This window comes from Lissotriton vulgaris, chromosome 3_1 (genome assembly GCF_964263255.1).
Source record: "Lissotriton vulgaris chromosome 3_1, aLisVul1.2, whole genome shotgun sequence".
Classification (NCBI taxonomy): Eukaryota; Metazoa; Chordata; class Amphibia; order Caudata; family Salamandridae; genus Lissotriton; species Lissotriton vulgaris.
In genome coordinates, this window is record NC_141689.1 from 1,155,560,738 (window position 1) to 1,155,579,407 (window position 18,670).

An 18,670-nucleotide genomic window follows, 5' to 3' on the forward strand; every position below is an offset into this window, starting at 1 on the left:
GAAGAGAAGTGGATGCTGTGTTTTATGCACTTATTTATGTAATTGTTTGTCACTAGCAGATGTCTTCTGCTTTCACTGTTTGTTGCACTGTTTGGTTGGTTGTTTTGGACACTCTTTTTCTTCTTTCTTTGAGAATCGGATGACAACCGATGATGAGACAGGGGCCTGTCTGGAGATTACATATCAGTTACCCCGTTGGTGGTGTTTCCGTGAGGTGCAATTCGTTTCTTGCACATTTTTTCTAAGTAGAACTTGGTCCAATATTAATCGTGTGGATGTCCGGTACGGATTAGAGGTGTCAGACATTATCTATATGGTGTTCTGTGTTACTGTCAAGGAAGATTGGCCTTTTAGTCTGAATTTAAGAAACTTATGGGCGAGGTGCAGTGAACTGTCGCCTTATGAGAATAAAAATACGTAGGGGAAGATAATAGTTATCAGTACGTACAGACTGTTCTATTATTTAAGTAACTGACACAATTAGCGTCATGTGGACAGGGTGTTTTGTTGTTGGTTTATGTCTGAGTGGAGGGCGACCCAGTCCAATTTTTCCCTCTAAGCTCCTATTTAGAGTAGACTGTTAAGTTACCTCTGATCAGTATGGCAGCATTTGGGGTCTGAAGTACGGGAGAGAGGGTGTTAATGATGAAGGACTCTTGCTGGTGAGTGGGTGCTTAAATGTTTTGCCAGGGTTAAATGAAAGGTGCCAAGTCAAGTTGGTATTCAGTAAGGCGTCCCTAATTCTGTCACTTTAGACACTATGGCAGGGTAAACGTTATGGAGTAAAAGATGGCTACCCCCTCACTTTAAGGAGCTGGAAGACCACAGCTGGCGGGGAAAGCAACGAGAATGCATGTGGTGGAAGTCCCTGGGTAATATGTGCATTTCTTCGGTTTAGTAGGGTTATTAAGGCCTCTGAAGTTGAGGCTCCTAATTTTAATTTCCAGGACAGTCAGTCAGGGGAGTGCTAAGGCAAGGCGAGCTGCAGAAGATCAGGGAAAGGGCAAGCAGAATATGAGCCCAAGGCGAAGGGCTGGCACAGGACCCAAATCAAAGATGTCCTAGTCAGACCATGAAAGGTGAAGGAATGATAACCCCATGAACAATTATCAAAAATTAACGTCATAGTCTGCTTAGTCCAGTAGGCCGGGAGCGGAAAGACTGGGGTCAGATCTCCAAGGTGGCAGATGCCTCCCCGCCACCCGAGGCCGCCATCAATTCTGAAGAAGTGCCAGCTGAGAATCATAGCAGACAGAAAGCAACCTGTGAGGGGCATTGTCAGGTGGAATTGCCACACGTGCCAGAGGCAAGTTTATCTAGGACATGTTGGTGCTCCTGCGCCCACTCCTTGCGGTCAAGATGTGGGAGCCGTTTTATCTTTTCTATAGTCTGCCTTGTTGAGGCTCATGTTGGGGAATTATGGGGAGAGCCTGCAGTAGTGGGGGACACGCTCTCAGCCGGGAGGCCCAGAACCCTGCAAGCCTTTTTCAGTGATCGCAGCTGATGATGCTGGCCTTCCCAGTAGAAGATTATTCTGAAGAGGTGCCCCCCAACTAACAGGCACCACTTTGGAGAGTAAGAAATCAGTCACTGGCTTGAACTCACTGCAGCATTGGAGGGTAAGGAGGGAGACATCCTGGAAGAGGCCTATGGTGTGTCCTCTGAAGCGGATGGGTTGTTTCGATCTGGCAGCTCTAAGAATGTCCTTTTTTATCTGAAAGACGTAGACAGAAGCTAGTCTGTCGGATGGCTTTAATGCTGTACCCCCAAGCCGACTGACCCGATGGCCCTTGTCCAGGCCAAGTTTAGTGTTGTCTTCCAAATTTAGAGTATTGTGAATGAGCACCTGGGTGTATTCACTTATCTCGGAGCACTCTGCCCCCGATGAAACCCCTCTGTGTCAAATGCCACTATGGCTCGAACTGTTTTTAAGGTCCTCTGTTTGAGCCCTTAACTCGTAATTTTGTTCATGCAGGCGTACAATTTCTTGTCATAGTATCTCCACCTCTTCCCTCTTCGAGATTTTGTTGTCATCCAGTATAAAAACGCGATCTCAGAGTGAGATCAGGTCCTGACACATTTCCCACATGTCTTGTAAGAGGTAATCTTTAGGGGTTTAGAGGTCTGTCTTCAGGGAATCACAGAGAGAAGCTAAGCAACTCAGAGCCACCGGGGCTTGATCCACATCCAGCAGTCCCTCTGGCTCATGGCGAGTAAGGGGCTGAGAACTTATTGCTGTTTCTTTGCCCTGGACCGGAGTGGGGTGGGTGAGCATTTCTCAAACAGATAGGTCCCGCTTGTATTTGAAGATGTCATTTTGTATTGGGACTTGATTTTGAAGAAGGGGGCAAAGGACCCCACAGCAGCAAACGGGATCTTTACTTTGGATCGATTAGTCTTAGAGCAGGCTCAGGGTCGCTTGCTGCGAGAGGCCACTGATTCTTGGCCCGTTGCGACTAAGGACCTGCAAATGTAGGCTGCCCTCTTGAAGCAAAGCTCTCTCATAGGTTCCACTGGACCAGTAGGGGTCATAAGGAACCCAGAGAGATACTCACTCCCCTGAAGCTGGGAAAAACAGCAGTGAGTATGCCACAATGCTTGGGCCCATGGTATACGACAGCAGTACTACAGGTAAGGTTGCTGAAAGTACCGGACTGGTGCTACAGAAGGCGCCATTATAGTTTCTGTTACTGCTGTTGAAGGGGTTGATGGAGCTACTTAGAAGACCCAGTATTTCAGGGGCCTTCGCTTGGCAGCGGGTTAATTGGCCCTGGTATCCCTCCAGAGGGTATTGTTGGCCGTGGGAGGTCAGGCTGCAATGTCAGAGCCGTCCAGAGCCTCATGGCCCCGGATATCCAAAGCACTCCAAATCATCCTCCAGGCAGCGCTGTGTAGAGGTTGAGGGGAGAGGTGGACATTCTCGGGGGGCAACAGTTGCGAAGCCCATAAATAGAGGCCTAGGCATCCGCCATCTTGATGGTCGCCTTGCCCAGCTACTCAACCAAAGCCGGAGTCGGAGGAGCGGTTAGCAGCCACGTACTCACCCCCAGATTGTTGGTGCGCCCCATCTGCAGCGTAGGCACACAGATGCTTAAAGTGTTACCTGCCAGGAACCCCTTGGGGCACTGTTGTTGCAGGCTCGGGTGGCAGAAAGGCGGAAGACACGTCCTACTCCGCCACCATCCTGGACAATTTTAGCTTTTAAAAGCTGAAAACCAAAAAATTCTAATTTCTCCAAGCTATTTTTAAACAATAAATGATCTAATGTATGTGTAGATAAACCCACATAGTTGCAATACACAAGTGTTAGACACAAAACCAATTAATACAAAATATGTCCGCACAGCTTGTGAGTTCCTAAAGAATATGTACAATTTTGCTATTTGAAACACATTAGCAACAATAATATTGTTGCCATTTAACCAAGTGAGCAGCACACAGAGACAAAAGTTTAAATATATATATATTTTTTTTTTAAATGTTAATAAATTAACATCATGCACTAATTCGCTTTCCATTTAACCTTTTTTGATTTGAAGGATGGGGATGTGTAAAGTAATAAGCATAGGGCATATTTTGCTTGCAAAATAAAAATAAAATATTCCTATTAAAATCAAACTATTTTGCGCTCTTAATGTTTGTGTATCTCGGTTTCTCCGTGCTTCTAATATTTCTCATTCTGCTGATAAGACCATTATCTTACAGTCACTCTGATTCTACTTAAATAATCACCTTCCTTCTCGGGCTTCTCTAATTTACACCATGGCACCAGGTATGCGATTTCGTTTTCCTGCTTTTCCAACAAGGGCAGCATTTTGGAAATATACTTTTCCTGCCACTGTTCATCCTGGGCCAGTGCTGTCCGGACTGCTGTTCGGTGAGCAAAACTGTCTATGACAAATGGGAGAAATAAAAAAAAAAAAAATTGGATTATCTAACTTTTATTTTGCAAGCAGATCACTCTCCAGTATCACCAAGTTAAAGTGAATCAATTAATTCAATACTTTTCTTTATTCGGTTTAAAACATGTAAACCATAAAAGACAATAAAATCAAAACAATATCAATAAGACACAAAATAATAAAATAATAACAAATCGTATAACAAACCACATTAATGTCCTCCCAGGCTACAGCTACAAACAAGAAGAGTGCACAGACAACACTAAAAACCAATACATTAATATAAAATAATTGAATTGCTCATTTTAAAAGCAGTAATAAACAAGCAACATGGTTACAGGTTCTGATATTCGTCAACATCTGTAGATGCAACAGGGCAGGCCTAGCTTGTCCAAAGCTACGGTCAGCCCGGATTGGCTTTAAAAATCTTTAACACATTTAACAGTAGAAAGGGCATCGGGTCTCGGACAAAGCTGCCAACATATTGACAGGGAACAGCAGCTTCCTCCTTTGCACAATCCCTTGGGACACGTAGCAAGTGATGCATTAAAATTAACCTAAAATGGATAACAAAAACGGCGGGTGTTTGACAACCCGTGGTTTAAGTAAGGTTCCAAAGATAGGGTTGTTGGACCAAAACATATGATCTCACAAAAGGCACAGACATCTAGACTCACTATCATTAGATTCTAGCAAAACAAAACTTTTTTAATCCAAGCAATATCACCTGGACTATGGAGTGTGGGATGTGCAACAGATCAGGGCGCCCTAAATTGTGAAAACAATCCTTGACATAATTAAATCACAGAAATGTATTATTATTATTTTTTTTTTTTTTTTAGAGTTTTCTATAGCGTGGACCAGACCCAGGGTAGGGTATCAGAGCGCTTTACAGAGAGTACACAGAATTAATAAAAACATATAGCAAGATAAGGCAGTACATAATATCAACATGTTTTGTCAAAAGGTCGCAGGGGCACAGTCCACAAAGGAATCTGAGCAACAGGTAAAAGGTGCGAGGGAGTCCTTGGAAGGGGAAAGGAGGCAAGTATAAGGATATAGAGCTGGATTAGATCCTGTGTGATTTTACGGGAGGAATTTGCACATCAGGAATGATTTCGCTTCTCTTTTGAACAGAATAGTAGAGGAGATTTTCTGATGTAAGGAGGGAGTGAGTTCCATTTTCTTGGTGCTGTTCCAGAGAATGCTCGGTCCAATGTTTTTTTCTTGCTGAAACGTGAGGGTTTCTGGAGTAGGTTATTGACGCTCCTAGAATGTCGGAGTTCTCCAGTTAGGGTAAGTTTTTGGGATATGTAATGGGGCATATTGTGGTAAAGCGCTTTGTGAGTGATGCATGCCATTTTTAGGTGGATTCGAGCTTCATATTGTAGCCAGTTGAGTGCTTTCAGGTGTGGTGATATGTGGTCAAATTTTCTAGATCCAGTTAAGAGTCTTGCTGCGGCGTTGAGGCAGGCTTTGAGAGGGGCGGTTGAGATTTTGGGGAGCCCCGCTAGGGTGGTGCATCCATATTCCAGCCTTGAGATGACTAAGGACTGAACTGCTGTTTTGAGGTCTGGGTTTTTGATGAATGGTTTCATTTTATTAAGGTAACTGAGGTGAAAGCATGCGTTTTTAGCTATCAGGTTGATGTGTGTTTGCATGTTAAGGATTTTATCTAGTGTTATTCCGAGTGATTTGGTGGAGTCCACCAAAGTTGGTGTGCAATTCAGAGCAGTGATCAACTTGGTCCATTTCTTTGTATCCAGGGAGTTAATAGGGGGGGGGGGGAGGGGAAGATTAGAAGAGATCCTGTTTTTTGCAAGGTTAGCTTGAGGAAGTTGGTCGTTAGCCAGTGGACGGTCTTTTCGAGTGCCAGGTTCATTGTTTTTATGTCTTCAATGGAGGAGATCTTGATGTAAAGTTGAGAGTCATCCGTGTACATATAGTAGGCAATGTTCGCTTGCTGGAGTAGTTCACTTAGTGGTTCGACATAGAGGTTGAATAGGGTGGGTGATGGGGTTGATCCTTGTGATACTCCTAGAAGGTTCAGTGAAGAGGGAAGAGAGATTTTTGTTCACCATGATTAATTGTGTTCTGTTTTCCAGGAAGGATTTGAACCATGGAAAGACTGTGCCAGATAAACCCATCCTGTTTTCCAGTCTTCTTAGAATTTTGTTGTGATTGACAGTCAAGGTTAAAACAGTATTTGATGATTACTCGTTGAAGGGGAAGTTCTTTCTTAATCCAGACAGCAAAACATAAAATATGGGGAGGTAGTAGAATTAAATCAGAAACATAGCCAACTGCTTGTTCTTCGCGAGCATTAAAAGTAGACATACTACAAGGTAAGGGAAGCAGAAGCTATTGTTTGAAGTTGGAACAAGTTGAAATACCCACAGATCTCAGCGCTGTACAGTTCTATAGTTAGACATTTTGTTTGATAAACTTTCAGCATTTCTGTGACACAACCATGCCCTAATTTAGATACTAATCATTTCAACTTTAACATAAGGCGCTCTGCTCTTGGTATTTTTACCATATTAGACTTGGCAAAATTGGTGTTACAGTCAATATTTTTCATAAAATCAACAAAACTATTCAGGAGATGCTGTAAACCTATGGCAGTTCTGGAAATAGTGTTGTGGACCTAAAGTAAAACAAGTACACGCTGGCCATCTACCATGGGTAAATCATGCCCCCACGCTTAAAACTTTATTCAGGCTGATGATATATAGTGTGAATTAAAAAAAAGGTGCTAGTATGCAACCTCGTCTGACACTTCTGTTCAACACATATTTAGACATGCACTCCCCTGTAGGCCTGTAATGGAAAGTTGTCAGTAGGTCTGAGTGTAAATCATGTAAAAATTAGTTCATATTTTATCAAAACCCATACCCAGCATGATGTTCCAAATATTAGCCCTACTGACCCAGTCAAAGGCTGAAGTTAAATCAATGAACCCCAAGTGGACTTAGCCAGCCTTAGCCTTGGTACATTTAGTTATAAACAAATAGAGGTTCAAACCTTTGTCCGCCGTCCCATTCCCAGGCTGAAAACTGTAATGTATAGAAGACAAAACCTGGTGTTAGTTGGCTCATGCAGTTAATCTGCTCCAAATAATTCTCCCCATCACCTTGACCATAGAATCAATCAAGGAAATGGGCATACAGTGGGTCACCTCTATTGCCCTTTTTGAAGACTAGAACGATTACACAGTTACCCCATGAAGGCGGAATTTGTTATTTGATAGCGGAGTTGATATATAGAGTTAAAAGAGGTACCCATAAATCGATTAAGGATTTAAACATGCAATTCCAGATTACTCTTCACAAAATGAAATCCTGTGACTGAGGGTGGGAATTGACTCTGGTTGACGACTATCGGGTTTAAAAACCAAAGTAGAAGAGTGGTATGGTTAATGTCCCTGTAAGCGGGGTAGGAAATATTCAGTGATCCACCTTTCAATAGATTGTGTACTTATCTATGAGGAAAGGAAAAATATCCTCCAACCCATATTTAAAAAGTACGGGATACCATAGAGATAAATTGGATTAAAATTGCTGTGTGATCTCAGATACCAGCATGTACCCATAGCCACCGGTCAATACCTGCAAAAAATTCTAATATCCCAAGCTATGCTTTTTTCCTCTCAGTGTTTAGGGTAAAAGTTGGCTAGCCCCTTAGCTGGTAGAGTGGTGTTTTGACCGGGCAAGTAATGTGTTGCAAGCTGCTGGTTATTTTTATTTTCTTTCTTTTTGAAAGTTTCTAATACGAGTGGGACAGTTTTGAAGATCTAACTGAGGCCTGCTCATTTTAAGAGAAAGATATGGCAAGGCCTAGCGCGAGAAGGGGAATTGTGATAAGCTGCTATGCACACTGAATTTTACAATGTTGTATCTGAGCAAACAGAGTTGCAAGTTAATGGTTAATTCGGCCTCTTTTGTCCTTTGAATGGACTGTTAATATAAGTGGGACTTTGGGTTGTCGACCATTTGCTGTCTTTTAGCGTCAGAATTTATTTGTGCTTATACAGTTTAGCCAAAGTTATGTGTTTGCTTAAAATCTAAATAAATGAGTTATACATTTTTTATGATATTTGGGACTGCCTATTTATGAATTGGGTACTTCTGTAAGAATGTATTTCTTGGAAATAAAGTATTTTGATTAATTCATTAATTGATTTAAAGACCTTGAGTAGACCTGCATCAGACCTGGCGGATTTTTTCTTGGGAAAATCAGTAATAGCATCCCTGGCCTCTTCCCAACTAAATTTTAATGGAGGGGCCAAGGATGAACCAAATGTCCAACTGTGCATCGAAAGCATCTTTAATTACTCCCCAAATTTCCAAAACATTTGGATCAATCGTTAGTCGAACAACAATCAATTAGATGACTGTCTGTCTCTGGGCTCCTTCTGGGATTCAAAAGAAGTTTGTGGGAAATGGAGGAGGGGTGGGGCAAACCATTTGCAAATAACTGGAGAGCTAGTTTTAGTAGTAGTGAGGATAGACCTAACCTTGATGCAGAAGGTGGAAAAAGAGGTTAAAATATTCTCATCCAAGACACTGTCGTCCAGGCAAGTAAATAACTCCCCGTATCTTTCCCTAAACAAATCAAGGACAAATTGGCAAGAAATAACCTTATCCCAGCTAATTCTATGACCCTGCTTATTAACAGATACCCGCCTGCAAAAAGCATAAGTACAGGGCGCAGGAATAATCACCTACAAAAAGGTGGCACATAATGTGGTGTGGTCACTTCTAAAATCCCAGAACACCTCAAAGTTCACTCATGAGGGTACTAGTCCAGAAGAGAAAAAGATGATGTCAATTAGTGAAAAACAAATGCTTCCAGAGAAGGTAGGCAGAGTAGAGATAAGATTCACGTTTGGACTTGAAGCCTTAACAAGGACCAAGTTAAAAATTGCTCAATATTGTGTTTAATAATTCACCCTTAGTGGAATGTCTTAAGTGATGAGCAACTCGTGGTAAGAGTGACGAATAGCAAGTTTCGGGAAAAGAGCAAGAATCACACAGGTGAATGTTAAAATTACCCAATAGCACTATAGATGTGTTTTCCTTCAATGTGTTTATCCAACAATCCTCTCAAATAGGAGGCACCAGCTCCACGGAATTGAGTTGGGTTAGCATTATAAAAATTAACCAATAAAACGTTACAAAAATGCAGAGCATAAGACCTTCTTCAGGGTGAAGCCCAGAACTCAGAGCACCAGAGTCTTATCTGCAGCCAGTGGGCAATGGCCTAGGGCTACACATTGCAGGAGATTTCTCAAGGAGATGACAAGAGCACGCCATAGGGAAGGGTGCCAAGCATAGGGCCTCCACCCAAGCACCTTTGGGTGTAGCCGAAGGCTGTCCCTCGCAGACCTGTGACGTAGGCTTCTTCACTGCCCATCACTGAAGGCCATGCATGAAGGAATCTGGGGACAGGATACCAGAGTCAAGGGCCTGAGGTAAACTCTAGTCAAATACCAGGCCCAGCTCTCAGAAGACAATGCAACCTCTGCCCAATTTAAATTTAATTTGTTTATTCATTATGATTTGGAATTCCGAAGAATTCCACATATAAATACATCTTATGAACATTACAATCCATGAAAATTACCAATCTAAATTCATCCTATCATTTCATAAAATCATAAATGAACATATCAGTAGCAGCCTACTATAGGTTTTCCAGTGCCAGAGGGGATGAACCATAAATAGTCGGATTACCATGCATGAATACTTACAGACTTCTACGGAGTTATAATCTAATATTATCATAAAACATTCAGAAATAAACTTGTTGTAAAGTGCAAAGATTTAAAATTCGCTATACAGTACTAGATCTTGAACAGAACAACCATATATTGAAAAACAATAATTTGTCTATTCACTAAACTGTACTGTATGATCAACAGCATAATGACAGTGCAAGAGTAGTTCAATACCGTAGACTCGCCTTTTACAGCTGGAATACACAATAGCAGCAAAACAAGGATTTAGTAAGGTGCTAGAGATCATACAGAATGTGTAACTAGCAGCAAAACAAAAGTTTGTCAAAGTGCACATGCTTGGTTACAAACATAGTAAATCAGCCTTAAAGACCGAAGGGTTTTGTCAATACTGCTCCCCACAATACAATCAATATTTCTATTCTCTGAGCACATTTTAATATGTCTTTCACGAGAAACCCCGTTGATTGTTTTCTTAAGTTTAGTTTTCAAAGCCCTTTTACAAAGAACCGCCGTCCCGTCCTTATCTAAACCAAACATTGTTAATGCTTTTAAATTATTCCTAAAAAGAGCACTCTTTTCTTTCATATTTACAAATATTTCTCTCTTACACTGCTACCCGTAGCAGGTTCTCTGAGCTATTTAACAATGCATTGTACCATCTTAAGCATGCGGCCATTGGTAGCACATAAGTGGAGACCAAACCTAATTCGAGCCTAAGAGCTGCAATAGGTGCCGCGCGATTCAAGTTGCATATTGGGCGCCAGATTTGCCCTTCTACTTTCTCGAATTTGTCCCACTCTTGTGCATCTATTGTTTCACTGGTGTAGCTCAGAGTTGGTGGGATCTTTATTTTATAGACCGATATAATGTGTGAGAAGTGTCTTTTCCCACAGTGTGTGTACAGGCGGTTAATTGCAAAGGCTTGTGAGATTGCTTTGCCTTTGCAGTGGTCCATATGACTATTAGCCGAGCACCTATTTGTAAATATTTTTCTTAAGTATGGATAACATTTTACTACTTCCAATTTCTCTTTTCCCAAAAACCAGTGCAAATGTCTTCTGACCTTACATCCTTGATAACTAAAAATCATGACTTTACTCTTTAAAATGTTTATTTTTAGATAATACTCTTCAGTGTCCCTAATCAGCTCTGCAAGTCGTCTATGTAGTCCAATTGGGGTTAAATCCATTATGATGGCATCATCTGCATATAGCAGACATCTCAGCTCTAAGTTTCCTAATTTTGGGGGGGGGGAACCCCTTTACTGAGCCCCACTCTTCTTGGCAAATCGTTAATACAAAAAGAAAAAAGTAAAGGGGACAAAAGGCATCTCTGCTTCAACCCATTATTGGTTAATATTTTCCTCGAGAGTCCTTGTGTTCCCCCTAATAAAACCTGAGTCCAAGTGGAGGTAGACCCATCAGTGCATTCAGACTGAAGGTCAGCTGGCGCAGAAAATAAGAGTGTGGCTGCCTTCTCTGTAGGTCTCACTTATATTCTGCTCTTAGCTCTCTGTTGTTGAAGACCTGAGGTGTAAAATACCAATCCTTAGAGTACGCTTTGGGTCAGACTATTGCTTAGCGTTAGTTATCTTTCTTGTCAATCATTTTCTTGCTTCTATTCAATAGCTCTCCTTGCTCTTCTCATCTTTGCCCCTCCCCTGGAGTACTGTTTCTTTGCCATCCTTTTGATTGGATGACTTGTATTCTTTCAGTGCTCAAATCAGGGAACTATCATTTTTTCTTTCCTTTGAGCACTCCTTGCAAGTGCATTATTTCTTTATCTCTCCCACCTTTCTTCAATGCCTACCCTGGCACCCTCGGTGTTGCTCTGCATCCCTTCCAGCTCATCGGTAAAAGCACAGAAACGGGTACATATTTGGCATGTTTAACGGAAGAGCTGATTATATTGCATTGATTTTCTTTGTTCACCTTCCTTCCATATGTTAAATGAAAGCCCAAACCTTGGCACATAAAGGAAACATTTATGGTGCTGTGGGAGGGGCAATCTGCTTCACTCACTCAGCCTGCCTTTGACGCATGAGGGGTTCTAAATTGACGGGAAAGATTCCTTTCTGCCAGAGGTCAATAAATCTGCTCCTTGTGCTCTTGTACTGCACCAAATAGGGGGTATTGCACCACTCTCTGCCATTCCTCATCATTGGAAACCCTGTCAATGTCACTTCCCCATCTGTAAATGAACAGAGCACGGACGTCCAAATGTGTGCAAGGTCTGTAGATCATTGAGTTGTAACGTTGGGGCATGGAGGGGTCGGTGGGGCGGATAAGCAATATGGCCGGCTTCAGAGCAGTAGTAGTGACCGCCGTCAGCTTTGGTACCCCAATTTAAAGGCAGTAGGTCTAAAAAAACACAATATCTGTAGTGCCCCTGCATCTAGCTCCAATTGGGACATCGTTGTGTAATCAAGGGATAGGCCAGCTAGCCACCAGGTAGGCCACTGTAGCTAAGCCACTATATAATATTTCTCAAAATTGGGGACCCCTGACCCTCCTCTCTCTGAGGGTAACTAAAGTGTTGATAAAGCTACTTGGCTCCACCGACTTCTCCACCGCAGTTCTCTTAGGAGCACATCCAGTTCCAGAAAAACAAATCTTGGTAATATCATGGGGATGTTGACAAAATAATGCAGCAGGTGGGGCAACACAACCATTTTCACTATCACCGCTCTGTTCATCATTGATAGAGGAAGTGTGATCAGAATTTTTGCAATTTCAGGGAACGTACTGCAGCTCCCAAATTTCCATTGATATTGTCTGCATCAGAGTGGTTTACCAGTACTTCCGAGGTACTTGAAGCAATCTGGCACACAGCACAAGGCACCTAATCCATCGGGCAGCGCTATAGGGATGTACCCTTACATATCGGAAAAACCCACAATTTGTTCCAGTTGATCTTAAGACCGAAGACCGAGTGAAAGAAGGTCTGTCATGAGATGCTGAACATAGACCAGCAGGGCGTCCACAAAAAGCGAAACCATGTGTAGTCCCGGCCATAGGGATGCCCAGGTTCGCCACCACTCGGCGGAGGGACTCCGCCGGTGGTTCAATTGCGAGCGCAAAGAGTAAGGCTCAGAGAGGGCATTCCTGTAATGTGCCTCAGTGTATTATGAAAGAATCTGAGATACAGCGGCCTGTCTTCACACTAGCAGTAGGTGTGATTTACTTCGACGTCTTTCATCTGTTGAAGTAAGGTTCTGTTTTTCTTTACAGTTTTGGGCATTTTTCCCCGCAAAATGCCATCTCTTTTTACCCCTGCCCTTTTTGTGGGAAAAAGAAGGCCAGGTCAGACTCTCATGAGGTCTGTATTCTTTGTTTACCTAAGGATTATGTCCCCAAGACTTCTCCTCATTGCCAGTCCCTGTCCAAAAGGACTTTAAAAGACAGAGAAAGGATCCGTCTTTATGGGCTGGCAGAAAAGGCATCTTCCAGAGGCAGGTATCCGGTGAGGAAGTGACAGAATCAGCGTCACAACACTCATCTTCTCACTCATCATGACATCCTTCAGCAGGGCATTCAGCATCTGCCTCACCAGAAAAACGTTCAGGCAGACCAAGTCATAGGTATCCTTCACAGCACAGGGAGGCTTCCCCTGCTGTGCATTTGTCACCGAGATAACTCCTTCCCCTGCATCACTGGAGTAAAGATACATATTTTTACAGTTTAACACAGGGCCAGATATTGGATTTATCCTATGAGATAACTTGGTCGATCTATTATGACTAATATTGGATGCATTCAATGGATTTATCCAGTTATCTTTATTCCGAAGGAAGATGTATTCTTCAATTTGTTTTTAAACAAGCTAGCTAAATTTTGCACATATTTATGATTTATTTATGTGTGTTGCGCGCTCTGTTTGAAATATAATTATGAATGCATATAGGGCTTCTGAATGTGAACAGTCGCTAATATGTAGTCTGTTTTCTCTGATTATGGCCATGTGACCTGTGATGGTGAGAAGGGGTGGTCCCTTCAGTAATAAAATAGCAATGGCGTATAACCCAGACTACACGTGAACAAGAGCTTGTTGCTTGAAACGCGCTGTGTGTGAGGTTGAAATAAAGAACATCTTGCCTGACGTCCTGTGGGGGTCTGCCTCCTTCTTCGCCGCCGCTGTGTGGGGACTGGAAGTTGCAGGAGCAGACTGTTGTGAATGTGTATAGATAGATAGATAGATAGATAGATAGAGAGACACATATATGTGGGGCACATATAAGATTGTGTTTCCGGGGTCCCGCGCATAGGCGGGAATATTCTAGTGCTTATGACTATTGATGAGGATCCCCTGGAAGAGAACTGTTCTTTTCAATTTACTGTGGTATAAGAGACTTTTACGTCACGGTGCATCATGAATGCAGACAGTTCATTTAGAAATGTTTAGACGGTTACCACGTGCATCTTGCATGGGACATTCCAAAATGTCCAAATATAAAAGAATAGCACCACATACATTTCATACTCGTTTTGTACTGACTTCCCACGAGTACAACTTCAGCAGTACATACAATCTGCAAGTCCATGGTTAGGACACGAGGATTATTTCAGCAGAAACAGTTTTTTCTTCAAATGGAATTTTTTTTTATGTGAACCCTCCAATTTTCTTACGCTGCAGTGAAAATATGGTTTCTGTATTACTCGATTGAGTGGATGTAGCATTCGACGTGCGCAAATGCATTAATAATTTCTGAATACCTACAACTAACAGGATTTGCTCATTTGCATTAATCACTGTATGTATGTATCCATATGGTATTTTGTAGTGCAACCCTAGCCAAAAGGCAGTGGAGCATTGCACCTGGTTAAAGACAAGCATAGAATCAATGAGAAATAGTACAGGATCATGGGTTGTGGACAGTTGTGCAGTCTGATGTAAGTTTCTTTTTAAAGAGATGAGTCTTCCACCTCTTTCGAAATTGGAGCAGAATTGAAGCAGTTATGATAGATATAAGGATCCTGGGTGCATGGATAGAAAAGGTCTGCTTTTTTATTTTTTCCTACTGTACACTTCCTATGACTGCACTCTGATGATGTCTTGGCTGCTAGAGTTGGTGGGCTTGTCTGCAAGATAAGTTGGGGTGCTAGTCGTGATGGGTAAGAAAATGATTCAACTGCTTTTAACCCCTTCGCTGCTCATGACGAGCTCAGCTCGTCATGAGGCACACTGGAGCTGTGCTTATGACGAGCTGAGCTCGTCATGAACAATGGGACTCAAAGCCTCCCAGCACAGGAGGGGAAAAGTCATAGCACAGTGTGCCCCAACCAGTTACCGGACAGTGCATGTCCCTTAAGAAGACCCCTCACTCACCAACCTAGTTGGTGACATGCTTCATCATCGGGGTCCCATCCCATAGGCCGAGTGCCCATAGGGTGTGCTGCGACACCTGACTACAGTGGAGCAGGATTCTTTTTTCTTTTATATGTGTATAAAATTACAGTGAAAAGTGTGTTAAAAAGGGGCCAGTACTACTCACTTCAAGACTTTATTCCTGAGTGCATGAACCCCTATAAAACCAGTGTGGCACCCGTGCCAAATTAGGAAGGCTTTGGTGTCTCAAGAAGTGTAATATGTTTAAAAATAGCGAAGTGTGCTATGTGCATAATTACAAGGAAAATAATAATAAGGTCTACATGTTTCAACCATTAAAAAAATTCTATGGGTTTCATCAGGACCGTGAAGATTGCACGGGGTGGTACGCACACGCTAAGCTGCGCCCGGCCCTCGTGCAATTTAAAGACCACAAATTTGTGATCTGGTGTAAAAGGGTGTGTCTTTTCCTCATTCAGGAAAAAAACCTGTAAGAAAGAAAAAGGGAAACTGGGTTGGGATTACGTACTAAGGAGGACAAAACAAGGGTATACACTTAACATATATAGTGCTGAGTGACGTCACCCCCGTAAGGTGACTTACCTATATTTTAAGATCATACTAGAATATCATCTAATCCGAATGGGAATGTGCTCCAGTGTTAGTTACCGGAGCGTGATTAAGTAAGTAAAATCCTAGCACCGTGGTAAGGTGCAAGTCTAGCGAGGTACAGGGTTTGTTTAAGCAAGTGGGAAAGGGGATGAGGAGTGCTCACCTTAGCGTGTGCGTACCACTCCGTGCAATCTGCACGGTCCTGACGAAAACTATAAAAAAAAATTAATGGTTGAAAATTGTAGACCTTATTATTTTCCTTGTAATTATGCACATAGCACACTTCGCTATTTTTAAACATATTACACTTCTTGAGACACCAAAGCCTTCCTAATTAGGCACGGGTGCCACACTGGTTTTATAGGGGTTCATGCACTCAGGAATAACGTCTTGAAGTGAGTAGTACTGGCCCCTTTTTAACACACTTTTCACTGTATTTTATGCACATATAAAAGAAAAAAGAAACCCGCTCCACTGTAGTCAGGTGTCGCAGCACATCCTATGGGCACTCGGTCTATGGGGTGGGACCCCGATGATGAAGCATGTCACCAACTAGGTTGGTGAGTGAGGGGTCTTCTTAAGGGACATGCACTGTCCGGTAACGGGTTGGGGCACACTGTGCTAACCTGAGCTTTCAGCTCTAGAAGCAGCGATTTTTCTGCTTTCTTTCTCACAGGGGGTACTCCTCCTTTGTTGTTATCATTAATCCCGGGGACCAGGAGTTCCCACCTCACATAGCTTGTGTAACTTCCTTAACTCTCTCCTTTGTTATATATGAAAAGTCATAGCAGCCAAGGTGTTAAAGGTGGTGCGGACTGGTAAGGGGAGCTAATGGAGTTGCAGAAGGATGTGGAGTGATGTGATTTCCCTTTCTTCAAGCATTGGATGAGATGAGCTGCAGTGCGTAGGATGCCCTTAAAGTAATGCCAATGTGGAGTCTGTGAGGCCATTGAATAGGGCATTACCGCCTCCCAGAAGCGGGAGGAATGAGGGCTTGAACAGCAGTTCTGAAGCTGCTTTCACAATAGAAATGGTTGGACTTTCGTCAGATCTCGTACCAGGCCTCCTTTATATTTTGCCAATGTACTACTTGAGAGTGAATTGATGTCCAGGGTGAATTCCAGAAACCGGGCATTTGGTGGAAGTTAAGGTTAAAAGCCGTCAAGGTTCATGTAATTCAGCCAAGTTTGTATTATATCTTGTTTTATTCCGCTTGGGAAATAATAATAATTATGTCTTGGTTGGGCTGAGCTTTAAGTAGGCACTGAACATCCATGTTTTGGATGTCTGCAACAGACAGCTTTCAATTACAGCTTTGCATTCACATGATGGTGAATCTAGAGCACCAAGCAGCTCCATGTAAAGTCTAAAGAGGACAGGAGACAGTAGACAGCATGGACCCCTGAGGTAGCCATAAGAGATGGGGTTGTGACCTGAAGGTGCCCATGCAAACAAACAGATTGAAAAGGAAGGAGGAAAAACAGTGGACTTAAAGAGTGAATCCCATTAGGAGTCTCCCGGCTGTGATGTTTAACTGTTTTGAAGGCCGCTGAGCAGTCTGACAATATTAGGGGGGCAAGGTTCATCTTCATCTGTGATCAGGAGGGCATTGTCTACAATATATAAGGCAGCGGGCTCCATGCTGCAGCATGATCTGAAGCCAGACTGGTAGAAGTAAAGGAGATGAATAGCACAGATGTGATCTTGGAGCTGAACATGGACTGTTTCTTTTCATAAAACTTGCAGATCAATGGTCTATGAGTAATGGACCAGTTGCTAGGGTCATCAAGGTCTAGTGCAGGATTCTTTAGCAGTGTGAGAATCTGGCCTATCTTGACAGCTTTCAGGAAGACATTTTGAGAGAGGGAGACACGGACAATGGTAAGTTGGGGTAAGAGAGCATCCATAGAGAGTGCTTTGATGAAGAACGAGGGTAAGACATGATCTTCATAAGCAGTGACTTTGAGAGAGTTGAGTATGTCAGCAAGATCTGAGACAGATAGGGTTTTGAAGGGTGACCATAACAAGATATTTTGGGAAGGGCTGGGTGTAAGAGATGAAACAGGCTTGGTGTCATCAATGCTCTGTTAGATCTCTGTGTATTTTTCACAGAGGAACAGGCTGATGTCATTGCACTTTCTGTGAAGTGAGAAACAGGTGGGTCTGGCAAGGTGTTAATGCAGTGCTTGATTGTCTTGAACAGCGTTCTGCTTCAGTTGGTGGCTTCATTGATGGTGTTGGTGCAGTACTTTGCTTTGGCTGGTGTGATGAGCTGTCTGTGTGATGTGCAGATGGATGTCGGTATCAAGAGGTCCTCTGGAGTTTGGTGCTTCTTCCATTTTCTTTCCTGCCTGCAGATGGATTGTTTATTGCTAGCAAGGTGTTTGAAGTACCAGTTTTCTGAAGGCTTTGGTTTGCACTTGCATGTTGTAATAAAATACTTACAAATGTATGGAAAGTACTTGTATAATTCTAACCACTTATAAAGCAAAGGACCTACCACTTATGTGCAATGAACTGATATGCATACTTTGTAGTTCTTTTGATATGAAGTGTATAACAAGCAGGTACCTCCAGCTTCCCCCTTTCAGTTGTCTTTGTAGTTTAGAAAACAAATATCAAACTACAACCAGACTTCTATATTGTCCCAGATTCCCAAGACTAGAAGTGTTTTTTAAAACAATGGTCAGCAAGACTGGCCTCATCTCTGCCTCCCAGCCCCTTTCTCACATTTTTGCACTTTGCAGAGACACTGAATAAACAAGGGATGATACTATAAATTCTAAAATGCTATCCTACTTAAGCTCCTATTATGCTTCTCTTAACTTTGCTACTAGCACAAATAAATCTTCCAACAATATTTCTTTTTTTTTAAAGACTTTATTGAAAGCTGAATTTGTGCAGCACAAATACAAAAGTATTATCACAGATTTCAAAAGTATTGTAGAAAATATGAATACACAGAATAAAATTATAACAATGGTCAATATAATGTAGAGTACATTTAACGATTTCTATATGTTTGACCTTTTTTTATCTCACTTTTCTTTATAGGGGTTACGTGTATCATACAGAAAAGGCAAGCTGAAAA

The 18,670-nt window shown here is 42.3% G+C and overlaps 1 protein-coding gene across 3 annotated transcripts in view; it reads right to left on the minus strand.

Moving 5' to 3' along the window:
- LOC147727604 (protein NipSnap homolog 3A-like) overlaps positions 1-18,670 on the minus strand; it is a 281,171-nt gene that overhangs the window by 67,228 nt on the left and 195,273 nt on the right. For all 3 annotated transcript variants that reach the window (XM_086961637.1, XM_086961638.1, XM_086961639.1), the window contains one exon: positions 3,733-3,891. In XM_086961637.1, the coding sequence (XP_086817763.1) occupies positions 3,733-3,891 (159 nt within the window). The remainder of the gene's footprint in view (positions 1-3,732; positions 3,892-18,670) is intronic.